Raw genomic sequence first — 12219 nt, forward strand, 5'->3', positions numbered from 1 at the left:
TGTTGGTTAAATTGCATTTTACTTATATATTTTTTAATTTATTTTAAACTGCATTTTATTATGTTGTCATAACATGCCATTTGCCAACTCATAATTTGTTCTGTGATTTACATCTATCCTTATCATAAATTGTTGGTCTATTCAGATAGGATAAAAATGTAGGAGGTGGGCGCGGTGGTGCATGCCTGTAATCCCAGCAGCTCAGTAGGTTGAGACCGCAGAATTTCGAGTTCAAAGCCAGCCTCAGCAAAAGTAAGGCACTAAACAACTCAGTGAGACTGTCTCTAAATAAAATACAAATAGGGCTGGGGATGCAGCTCAGTGTTCGAGTGCCCCTGGGTTCAATCCCCACTACCAAAAAAAAAAAAAAAAAAAAAACATGTAAGAGCTGAAAGTGTAGCTCAGTGTTCCTGCTTAGCATGTGCTGGGTTTAGTCCTCAGCACCAAGAACAATAGTATAAAATAAAAATAAAAAATCAAGGGGCTGGGATTGTATTCAGCAGCAAAGTTCTTGCCTAGCCTGAGCAAGGCCCTGGGTTCAATCCCTAGAACCATAAAAAGAGAAAGAAAAAATAAATAAATAAGTAAAGCTTAGTTGGAAAAGTTCTTCTGATGGAATACATGAGCATTTATGTAAGATAAGATAATGGAGCATAGTTAGCCTAACCACATCCAGCTGCACTGACTTATTTACTTTCTAAGGGCCTATTAGATGTCAGGTAATCCTACTAGGATACCAAGAGTGGCAGGCCTAATGCAGTCCTTACTTATTTTCCACCGTGCATTGTTCTTCTTACATGATACATTATTATTTTGATAAAAGTATGTGTCATGTAAGATAAGGCTGGGATGAAGGCCTTATCCAAGGTGCCTGCAATTTCAAATCAATCCTACCTTAAATTGTTGACCACCCAAATGATTACCAATATGATTTGTTGCCATTACTTTGAAAAGCATTTGAACAACCTCTTAGAAGAGGGTTTCCAACAAAAAGTTTTGTCTTAATCTCAAGTACTTCTCTTTTTATTTTAAATTATTATTATTATTTTTTCCTTGAGAACAACAAACACCTTTATTACGTGAGCTAAGATGAAGGGACGAGAATTTGTCTTCTTGTCTTAATTTTCCAAACTTGATGCCTTGTAGGTTTTGTTATCATCGCTTTTTAAAATCAAGGTGAAGTGCTCATAATTAGGGTGGAAAAAACCCAAAGATTAATTGACTGTTTTCTCTGTGCTAAGCACTGTGCTACCTAATAGGAAATAGAGATGAAAATGATGTTCCTGCTTTAAGATGAAAAACTGAAAATTAGACATCAATTTTGGCTTTCTCCCTTAACCTTTCTGAATTTAATTTTCTTAGCTGTAATTTGGGTATAATAGTACCTATTTCATATAAATTCAACTGTTTTCAAAAACTTTTTTTCCCTTGAGGATGACGATCTGGGAGAGGGAGGTGCTGGGAAAAGGACAAGACAGAAAAATAATGTCAAAATCCCATTCTCCCCCTCCCCCCTGCCCATCTCTCTTTCGTGATGCTGGAGACCCCAACCCAGGGCCCTGCACATGCTAGGTAAGCCCTCTGTCACTGTGCTACATCCCCAGCCCTTTTTAAAGATTTTTAATTTTGAGACAGGGTCATGCTAGTTGTCCAGGCTAGCCTCCAATTTGTAATCCTCCTGCCTCAACCTCCAAAGACACTGGGATTACAGACATGCACTACCATGCCCTGCCCATTCTTTTTTCTTAAAAAACCAACAAAGTGTACTTTGTTTCCCTATGTCTGAAGTCATAAGTAGGTTTTTAAAGGGTAGAGGAAGAAATAATCTAAGATTATGTAAGTGGTTTTAAAACCTTAATGTGAATATGATTCACCTGGGCAGTCTCATTAAAATGCAGATTCTGATTACAAAGGTCTGATGTGAGCCTGAGAATCTACACATCTGTCAAGCACCCAGATGAGACTGCTTTTGGTTCAGGAACCACACATTGTAGCAAGGCTCTAAACAATCCTGGCTCTACCATTTACTTACAGGTGTAACCTTGGAAAATCTAACTGCACCTCTGTGCCTCAGTTTTACTATCCGTTAAACAGGAAAATATCTACTCTATAGTGTGGCTGGGAGTTTATGTGAGTTAATGCATGCAGAGTATTTGCCACTTTGGGATGTGGTAAGCTCCAATATGTGTTAACTATTGTCATCTGATAGATATCACTAGCAATGCAAGTAAACTGCTGGCTACAGGGCCTTGAGGATGAAGTTATTTGTCATGCTGGTAATGAAATACACACACACACACACACACTATATATATATATATATATATATATATATATATATATATATATATATATATAAAATACATATACATATATATTTTTAAGGGAATACTGGGGATTGAATCCAGGGGCAATTAACCCCAGCCCTTTTTATGTTTTATTCTGAGACAGAATCTTGCTAAATTGCTTAGGACCTCACTAAGTTGCTGAGGCTGGCTTTGAAAAAACACGGATCCTTTGAAAACTCCGTCTCCTGAGTCTACAAAATAATTTCTTAACCTGCCTTTTGGGTTTTCCTGTAAACCTGATCTCAATAAAATTAAAGAAAAACAAGTTCCATTAAAAATATTTTCTGGCTGGGCACAATGGTGCATGCCTATAATTCCAGCAGCTTAGTAGGCTGAGGCAGGAGGATCACGAGTTCAAAGCTACTCTCAGTAATTTAGCCAGATGCTAAGCAACTCAGTGAGACCCTGTCTCTAAATAAAATACACAAATAGGGCTGGGCATGTGGCTCAGTGGACAAGTGCATCTGAGTTCAATCCCTGGTAACCCCCGCCCCCCAAAAAAAAAATTTCTGGAAAGATGGCAGATTTTAGAATTCTACCTATAAACTTTACTCACTAGTTTATATAATCTTGGTTGAAAAGTGTCATTCTATAGTCAAGAAGAATAGAAATATCTCATTAGGGTGTTCTAGTGGAAAATCTTTTACTATGGGTGTCATCTTTGTCTGTTTACCTTCAGTCCATTTCCCTTTCCTTTCCTCCCTCTCCTGCAAGAAGAGAAAAGCACATGCTGAACTCTGGCGAGGAAGCATTTTACCCTTGACACCTGCTGCGTATGAACCTAGTCAATTTCATTCACAGCAAGTGATAAAGGATAAAGTGCCTCACTCTCTTGCTAATGCCAATTGCCAGCAATTATCTCAGAAAAGGTAAACCCTTTCACAGTGCCTATTAAAAGGCCCTTTTGACCACCAATATCACCTTGTGGAAAAAATATACCCCAAGAAAAAGGCTGAGGTGCATAGATGATTATCCACTTCCTCAAGAACAATGGCATGAAAGCGTATATCAAATCATCACATTGGACAGATCATGTGTTTGGGGCAGCACCTTCTAAAATAGAGACAATTCTGGGGAAACTGGAAGAGTGCAGAAGATGTAATGACTTGAGGGGAAGAAATGAGCAGACCGGTGACTTCTGCTTGGTCACAAGGTTGAACCTAATGCCCCAAGGAGTCCAACTATTCCATTTACAAGCAGAGCCTGAGCAGGATGGAGTCCCTAATCAGGAAGATGCCTGACCCTGGCCCTGAAAAGTACCTACCACAACCTTAGGAAACCTCCTTCTGGGGGAGGGGGAGGAGATCTGCTCTATTTCTGTCTTGGCAGTCAAGTGAACCACCCCAGAAACAGAGAAGAGGGGACCTGAGGGCAGAGCCAGCAAGCCTACATGGCTGGAACAAATGTAGAAGCTTCCAGGTTCACTGAACAGTGATCAAAACTCACCAGTGCATGGCTGGGAGAGGAGGTAGCAACCCAGGGAATAAAAAAGACAGTGTGCTATGAAATGTGAGCCACATCCAGTTTCTGGGTCCTTTGTGACTTTCTATTATGGGTAACACTAAACTCTCTGTACTAGTCATGATCTCCTAGAAAAACAGAGGATAAATGTAGATATACAGAAAGAAGTTTATTGTGAGGGATTGGCTCAAGTGATTAGGGAGGCTGAGAAATCCTGTGATCTGTGTCTATAAGCTGGAGAACCAGAATCAGTGATGTAGTTCCACAAGATTACCCTTCCACCGTCAGTTCCCCCCCCCCCACCCTCTGGGGCATTAACAGCTTGGATCATGCCCACTCACATTGGTGAAAGCACCTCTTTCCTCAGTCTACCAACACAAATCTTGATGTTTTTTGGAAACACCCTCTCAGACACACTCAGAAACAATACTTTACCAGCTATCTGAAATCCTCTAGCCCAGTCAACTTAACACAAAATTAACCATCAGAATTTCCCTGAAGGCAACTTGAACTTACCACAATTCCAAATCTAGGGCACTGATCCTCCAAATGTAATTTTTCTAACAACCACTTACAGGAGACTTTGATGAATGCCAAGTCTGGCCCTGTACTCCAAATTCTGAGCTAATTCTTCTGGAACTGTGAAACCTGTATGGTAAAGAAGCACACCAAGCCAGGCATGGTAGCACAGGCACAGTTGCTGTAACCCCAGCAATTTGGGAGGCTGAGGCAGGAGGATAGAGAGTTCAAAGCCACCCTCAGCAATTTAGCGAGGCGCTAAGCAACTCAGTGAGACCCTGTGTTTAAATAAAATACACAAATAGGGCTGGGGATGTGGCTCAGTGGTCAAGTGCCTCTGAGTTCAATCCCTGGTACCCCACCACCACCACCAAAAAAAAAAAAAGAAGCCTACCAGGAAAATAACTTACATGTGTCACATTGTGGGAAAGTCAGCAGATCTGAGAGTAATAGGAACCCTACATGTTCTGCTCCTTGAAGCTCCCACATGCTCCAATTCTATTTCTTCTTTTTTTTGCTTCAGTGCTGGGGATTGAGCCCAGGGCCTTGCGCATGCTAGGTAAATGCTCTACCCCTAAGCTGCAGTCCCCAAACCCAATATTGCTCCTCAAGGTCCAATTTACCTCTAAGATAGAGGCTTTTTCTTTCTTTCATTTTTTCTCCCTTGAGGTGGGAGTCTTGCTATGTTGCCCAGTCTGGCTCCAAACTCTTGGGCTCAAGTGATCCTTCTGTCTTAGCCTCCCCAGCTGAGATTACAGGTGTGTGCCACTGTGCCTGGTTTTTAACCATTTATTAAAAAAAAAAAGTAATTTAAAAGCCCACATTTTTTTAAAAAAGAAAAGGATGGGAATGTTTGTATAATTCAAATTAGTGTGCATTGTACTATTTTTTTAAATGATTATATAAAAAGGAAATCTGTTTTTCAGCCCCAATGAATGATAGCACTGATGACAGGATAATTAGGAATCTGAGTTGTCAAAACTTATGCAAACAAAGCCATGTGAAGTTAAGGGAAGATTAATGAATAAATGCTGATAGCATTCAGTTAGATAAATTCTCTGCTATGAGCAAGGAAAAATACCTCCCACATCTCTTTCCTTTAAAGATTTCTAGAGTCTTTCAAAGCTCAATTTATAAGTAGCTATCACTGCCTTCTTTCCACAAAATGGCAACAGAACAAAGTTGATACGCTAGTCATGTGAGCTAAATAAAGATGTTAAAAAAAAAAAAACACCTCCCAAACCTGTCATCTCACAATACTAGGAATTGATGTGGCAGATCACATTAATTTCCTTTTCTGAGGATTCTGTAGCCACTTAGAACACAAGATCCACTGTTGAACTATGCTCACCTTCCCTATAGCCACCCTCCCCCAGGGTGTGCAGGCAGGCGCCTGAGCACACACAAACCCTTTGAGATGCAGAAATGCCCTGAGGGATGCCTTGTCTGCATGGATACAAAACAAACAAAATTCTCACTTTCGTATCTCAGAGATTGCTTTTTTCCCTTTTCTAAAAAAAAAAAAAAAAAGGGGGAGTATCTTAGACTCCCTTGGGTTGAGCCGAAAATAAGTGAAAGCTTATCATTGACCTAAACACATAACCACTCAGAAGATAAAGACTGAAATGAGAAATCCACAGTAAATTACACAATGCTGTGTGAACTCTACATCTGCTTCTGGGGGGCGGAGGCATGCTGTGGAAACATGGTCTGTCTGCGTGGATTTGTTTTATGTGAAGACTATAATGTAAGAAGCTATTTATGTGCATCTACATGTTATCAAGGACCTCATTAATCATTCCTTGATAAACAATTCCCTGCTGCTCATGGAACATTATGAAGGGTGAACTCCAGTGTGAAGAAACTTCAATTTCAAGTCAATATGGGAGATTGAGAATCTCTGCTTTATGATTTTGGGTTTAAGGTTCATGGTTGTTGGTCCATGTTATTTTCTTTCTTTCCTCTTGACTAAAGATAACTCACGTAAGCCCATGTGTTGAGTTCATTATAAACCCAAGAAGGCTCTGAAGTTATCCTAAATTGTTCCCAGTTAATTCAGGGATGTCCTTAAGTTTTGCAAGGGGCATTCTGAACTGTTTTACTTGCTTAGGGGTAAAAATTAAAATAAAATCTTTCATTTTTTAATATATTCTCTGCCTTGTTCAATGATAAGCTATCTGTTCAGTTCCTATTATTGATCGATATATATTGCCTAACACTAGAGTCAAATCCATATAAAGGACAAGTAAGAAGAAGAACATAGTAATATTGCTAAACTGAACTCTCTGCCATGACTTGAACAGGGTAGTTTTGTGTTGTCATGTGAGCTAAGTTGGAACTACAATTCCCAGAATCCCATTCCCCATATAGTTTTGGAATAGTCTGGGCCACAGGAAACATTTTCTGTGAGATTTGGAAGGCAGAAGTAAAGTAGCAGATGTATTATTTCTTTTTTTTTTATTGGTTGTTCAAAACATTACAAAGCTCTTGACATATCATATTTCATACATTAGATTCAAGTGGGTCAGATGTATTATTTCTGTGCTCAGAAGGCTGGTGCGGGCCACAGGTGCTGTTGCCAGTAAGCACACTATCTCTGGTGTGCTAGGCTCACCCTGTGGTTGGGGACTACAGTCATGCCCACAGCAACCTCCACCTCCTTCTCCAGCTTCCCTGACGTCAGACCAGGTGGTGTTAAACCCCATGTTGAAAGGCACCAGCTTTTACTAGAAGCCACTGGAATTCATCCAATTTGGGAGTTTGGAGGAGGTAAGAGAGCTACATGGGTGTAGCTAACTGTGTTCCAGTTAGTCATACAACTTTAAAGCCCACTTTGATTCTGTCCTGAACACCCCAAGCCACAGCTGAAACAGATATAGTATGATTTGTGATTTGTGTGATTCTTATTTTAGTGCCACTGCTTGCTCTGTCTTACCTCCCTGTTTATCTTCAGGGACCAAGGCTCTCTCTCTAACCATTTTCAAGTCCATGTTGGTTCTAGCCTATTGCCTGTTTCCCAGCATCTCAATCATTTTCCTGGACTGCTGGTGTTGGTAGACTGTCCACAGTAGGTACATCACAGGCAGAGTTCTGTGAAGCTGCCTATTTGGGGGCAGCTCTAGCTGGGAGACCAAAACTGTTGGGACTCTTTTTTTTTTTGCTGGTTCCTGCTTTGGAGGATAGGGAGAGAAGACATATACAGTCTCAGCACCAAGACCAGCCTAACACAAAGGACACTAAAAAGCAAGTGTAAAGGACTAAACTGACAAGTTCTTGAGAAGTTTGCAGTCTCAGGCGTTTTTCTTTATCTTACTATGCATAGGCACTAACTGACATGTTTGACTGATTGTTCTCCTATCCAGAGAGTCATTCTAGATAACTTTTTATTCCTAAACTGGGTCAATAATTATCCTAGCATAAAAGGACAATGTAGAAGGAACACATAATTGTTCACTAATTTTGCTTATTTCTTTTTTGCGTGGAATAGGGTATGTGATGGAAAGGAGTCCTTTGTAGTACCTTCCTTTCTATCCCAAAATTTTCTAACACTATTTTCTCAATGATTTATTTAAAAAAAAATCACTTTAAAGGACTGCTGAGACTAACATACAGAAACAGAATTCGGATAAAGAGCTTCCACCTGCTGCCTCCCATCCAATCCATGTTTTATTCACCCAGGCCCCTCCTCTCCCCTCATTCCCCACAGAGCTGACCAGGGTGTTGATTACTTATGCTCCTTTGGAAGAGGCAGATTTGCTTTCTAGTAGAAATGGAAAAGCATTAACTATTGCAGGTGCATTGTGAGTCGAAATGGGAGCAAATCCCTGAAAGTTCAAAGGAAAGACATCTCACCCATCCCCTTCCTCCAGGGGCTCAGCTGCTGCCCACCCAGCCTCTTTGTGGGGGGGATAGACTTCAGAAAAAAGGCAAAATTGAAAGCACAGTAAGACTCCCCACTTTAGTCTTTTTAGCTGGCAAACAAACTTGAGGGAGCCAGGCTGCAGCCACAAGGAAACCCCAAAGAAACGGTGGAGAAATAAAATATAGAAGAGATGCCAATTTAGAGAGCCTCCCCAAGAGAACAAAAGACCCAGAATCCCCTCTGTGTGTGTGTGTGTGTGTGTGTGTGTGTACATACTAGAAAAAGATATGTAATTTTGAAATGGTTGCATTTTTCTCAACAATAATTAATACAGAAAAGTAGCATCCCAATGAAGCAAATGTAATTAGCTATCTATCTATATATTATTTGTGAACAGAATGATAAGTGGGCTATAGGGAGTTCAGCTAATTGGTCCAGGGTCATCACCTTAATTTGTTCATCTGTGCAAGGACTATCTTTGAGAGTTCTTTGTTTCTTTTTACATGGCTTTATCACATGCTAGGCAAGAACCCTACCACTTAGCTACATCCCCGCCCAGCAATGATCAGCTTTTGAAGCAGGTAGAGAACTGTGAGATTTTCTTATAAGAATATAGCATGTCATAATGGTCTAGTTAATGGATTGGCTGTGATTTTGGAAATCTGCTTTATATTCTATTTCTCATTAAAAAATTAACAAACTGTCAACCCCACATTTCACATGTATTTGACTGTGGGATTTCATCCCCTACCACAGCCCTTGGAATTAAACCAGGGGCCCTCTACCACTGAGCCACATCCCCAGCCTTTTTTATTTTATTTTGAGATGGGGTCTTATTAAGTTGTCCAGGCTATCCTCGAACTTGCAATACTCCTGCATTAGCCTCCAGTATAGCTGGGATTACAGGTAGCAGGTAAAACTATCCACAGGGACTGTGGTGCTCTCCTGTAATCCAAGCTACTCAGGTGGCTGAGGTAGGAGGATTTCAGGTTTGAGGAGGAGTCTGGTGTTTTTTTGTTTGGGGGAGGGAGGGGCAGACAAAAAAACAGGCATTAAAAACAGCTGGGGATGTAGTTCAATGGTAGTGTTCCTGGGCTCAATCCCTAACACAAAAGAAAGGAAAGAAGGAAGGAAAAAAAGAAAGGACTATTTTTTTAATAGATTATATATTCCTTGAGAGATGGACCCATATCCTTTTGCCTTCTCCTCATCCATCAATGTAATAGTGGTATACATGGAGTAATCATTAATACAATTTTTAAACAGTTATAACCATTCATTCTAATTGCAAAAAATTCTAGGTTTTTTAATGTCAGTGTTATAATATATATTATTCATATTTATGTATAAATTCCAATGCAAAACATTGCAAAATCTAAATTTGTTTGTCCCAGTTCTCTTCTTTCTCTTCTCTTGGTCTAGCAAATTTTGAAACATTTGCATTAAAATCTGTTGTAAAGGCATAAAGACAGATATGCAGAAGTTGCCCCAGTTTTTCTTGTTTTTGATTTACAGAAGGGAATAAGTGATATGGAATCAAATTTCACTTCTAAATGTTTTGCTGTGTCTGAAAAATAATTCTGTCTACATGGAAAATTATCAACTGTATTTTAAAAGGGAAATTATTCTTGCCATAATGTAATACTATCCCAAAATGTGATGCTTCGCGGTCTGCACATGACTGGTTTGTGGGGAATTCTTTTTATAGTTTGCCTACACACATGTATTCATTTATTCACAAATATTTATTGTGTGTTAGGACCCAGGCATTCCCTACTTTTGAACATTAGTCAAGGAAGGGAAAGAAACAGAAGACATAATCAGCCTGGGACTTTCCACTTCTGCTTTTTTAGAGTCAATTAACATCTGACAATATGGTTAAATTATTTACATTCTTTCAGGACTTGGAAGTCCCCAAACTGATTTTCCGTAATTCAGTAAATTTATAATTTAGTTATCATCACTGTGATGATACATGGGAAAAAAAGAAGCTGCAATTCACACCAAAAATTTAAGATTGTATGGAAAGGCAAATGATGAAATACCCATCAAATGCCTTTGAAAAGACAACACGATAAAAGCATAAACCAGGGGCTCAGGCTGGTGGTTGTAGCCTGAAGGCACAACATGGCAACATGGTTAGTGTGGGTGTTCCCTTTTGCTTTAGGAGAAATAGATCCACTGAGAATGAGTGCTCTGTGGGGTCACACACTAAATATAATCTAAGAGTGTTTTACTCATTTGTTGAAAATTGTGGTAAAGCAAACCTAACACACAATTCACCCTTTTCAAGGGTACAGATATGGCATTAAGGACATTCTCATTGTTGTGTAGCCATCAACATCATCCATCTCCAGAACTTTTTTGTCTTGCAGGACTGAAGCTCTGCACCCATTAAACACTAATTCTCCACTTTTCCCTCCTGCCGACTTCTGGCAATCACCATTCTACTTTCTTTCTCAGTGAATTTGAGAACTCTAAGAACTTCACATAAATGGAATCCTTTGGGGACTGGCTTATTTTACTTAGTATTATGTGCTGAAGGTTCATCCACATCATAGCATGTGTCAGAATTTTCTTCCTTTTTAAGTCTAATTCCATTGCCTATTGTTATGGACTGAATTCCCCGCCTCTTCCCTGACCCAAAATTCTTATGTTGAAACTCTAGCCTCCAATGTGACTGTACTTGGACTTTTATGAGTAATTGATGTTAAATGAGGTAACAAGGATGGGACCTTAATCTGTTAGAACTGGTGTCCCTAAAAAGATGAGGGGACACCAGGGCTTTCTCTATCTGTACATGCACAGAGGAAAGGCTGTGTGAGAACCCAGCAAGAAGGTGGCGTTCTACAAGCCAGCAGAGAGGACTTAAAAGACACCATTTCTGACAACACCTTGATCTTGGACTTTCAGCCTCCACAAAATGAGAAAATAAATTTCTGTTGTTTAAGCCACCCTGTCTGTGGCATTTTGCTATGGCAACCCTTGCAAACTAATAGATATTCCGGTACCATATTTTGTTTGTTCATTCATCCATCAATGGACTCTCAAGTTGCTTCCATACCTTTTGGCCATTGTGAATAATGCTGCTAGGATCTTGGGTGAGCAAATATCTGTTCAAGTCCTCTCCTTTACTTCTTCCAGATATTCACCCAGAAATGGAATTGCTAGGTCTTAAGTCATCTCTCTGTTTAATTGTTTGAAGAATGCATACCAATTTCCGTAGGAGTTGCACCATTTAATGTTGCCACCAGCAATGCACCAGAGCTCCAATTTCTTAGAATCTCTCATTTTAAGGACATTTAAATATGATATTTTGGTTATTGTGAGGAATCTGTGGCTACTGAGTAATAATTATAGAAGGGGGCCTATTGACTGCATATTTAAATTTGTAAAGTTAATTTGCTTTCCTATAAGCAGTAATACAATAATACACAAGACTGTTTTTGAAGGGGAAGTTTAAATAAGTAGGATCATTGGTACCATTTTATATCAGAATAAATTTATTAAAATTTATTTCAAGGGAGCTCAGGGTGTTTCTCAGTAAGTGGAGCATTTGCCTAGCATGTGTGAATGTGAAACTGTTGATTTAATCCCCAGCAGTGCCAAAACAAAACAAAACAAAACAAAACAAAGTGAACCAATCGACATGCAGTGGTGCTAGGTTAGCAAGGGTTATTCATGTATAAAAGCAAAAAGCCACTCCCCTCCCTCCCACAGTGCCTCCACTCTGTCTGCTGAAAGCACATTTTCTAATCTTTTTTCTCTGGATGCTCTGAAAGTATCAGATGAGATGTCATCTCAGAGACCACGCCTGAATTGAACTGCGGTATTTGTGATCATGATGTTATTGGCTTTTAGCTTCACATTTCACATAATTAGCTACTAATAGATTTCTTCTGTGTTAAGTAAAAGATCTTTTAATTTTTTTCTTTGTAATTATTTTAATAGAATTAAGAAGCCATGTGAAGAACTATTTTATAAACACAAAATTCCTCAAAGTGCAAAAATATCTAAATTTTTTCATAC

At 39.4% G+C, this 12219-nt stretch overlaps 1 protein-coding gene across 1 annotated transcript in view; it reads left to right on the forward strand.

The window, feature by feature from the left end:
* Positions 1-6964: 6964 nt before the first annotated feature.
* Positions 6965-12219, forward strand: part of Spmip2 (sperm microtubule inner protein 2) — a 71743-nt gene continuing 66488 nt past the window's right edge. Inside the window, exon 1 of the mRNA XM_027926586.2 lies at positions 6965-7097. Coding sequence (XP_027782387.1) covers positions 6965-7097 — 133 coding nt within the window. The remainder of the gene's footprint in view (positions 7098-12219) is intronic.

This window comes from Marmota flaviventris, chromosome 7, assembly GCF_047511675.1.
Source record: "Marmota flaviventris isolate mMarFla1 chromosome 7, mMarFla1.hap1, whole genome shotgun sequence".
Taxonomy (NCBI): domain Eukaryota; kingdom Metazoa; phylum Chordata; class Mammalia; order Rodentia; family Sciuridae; genus Marmota; species Marmota flaviventris.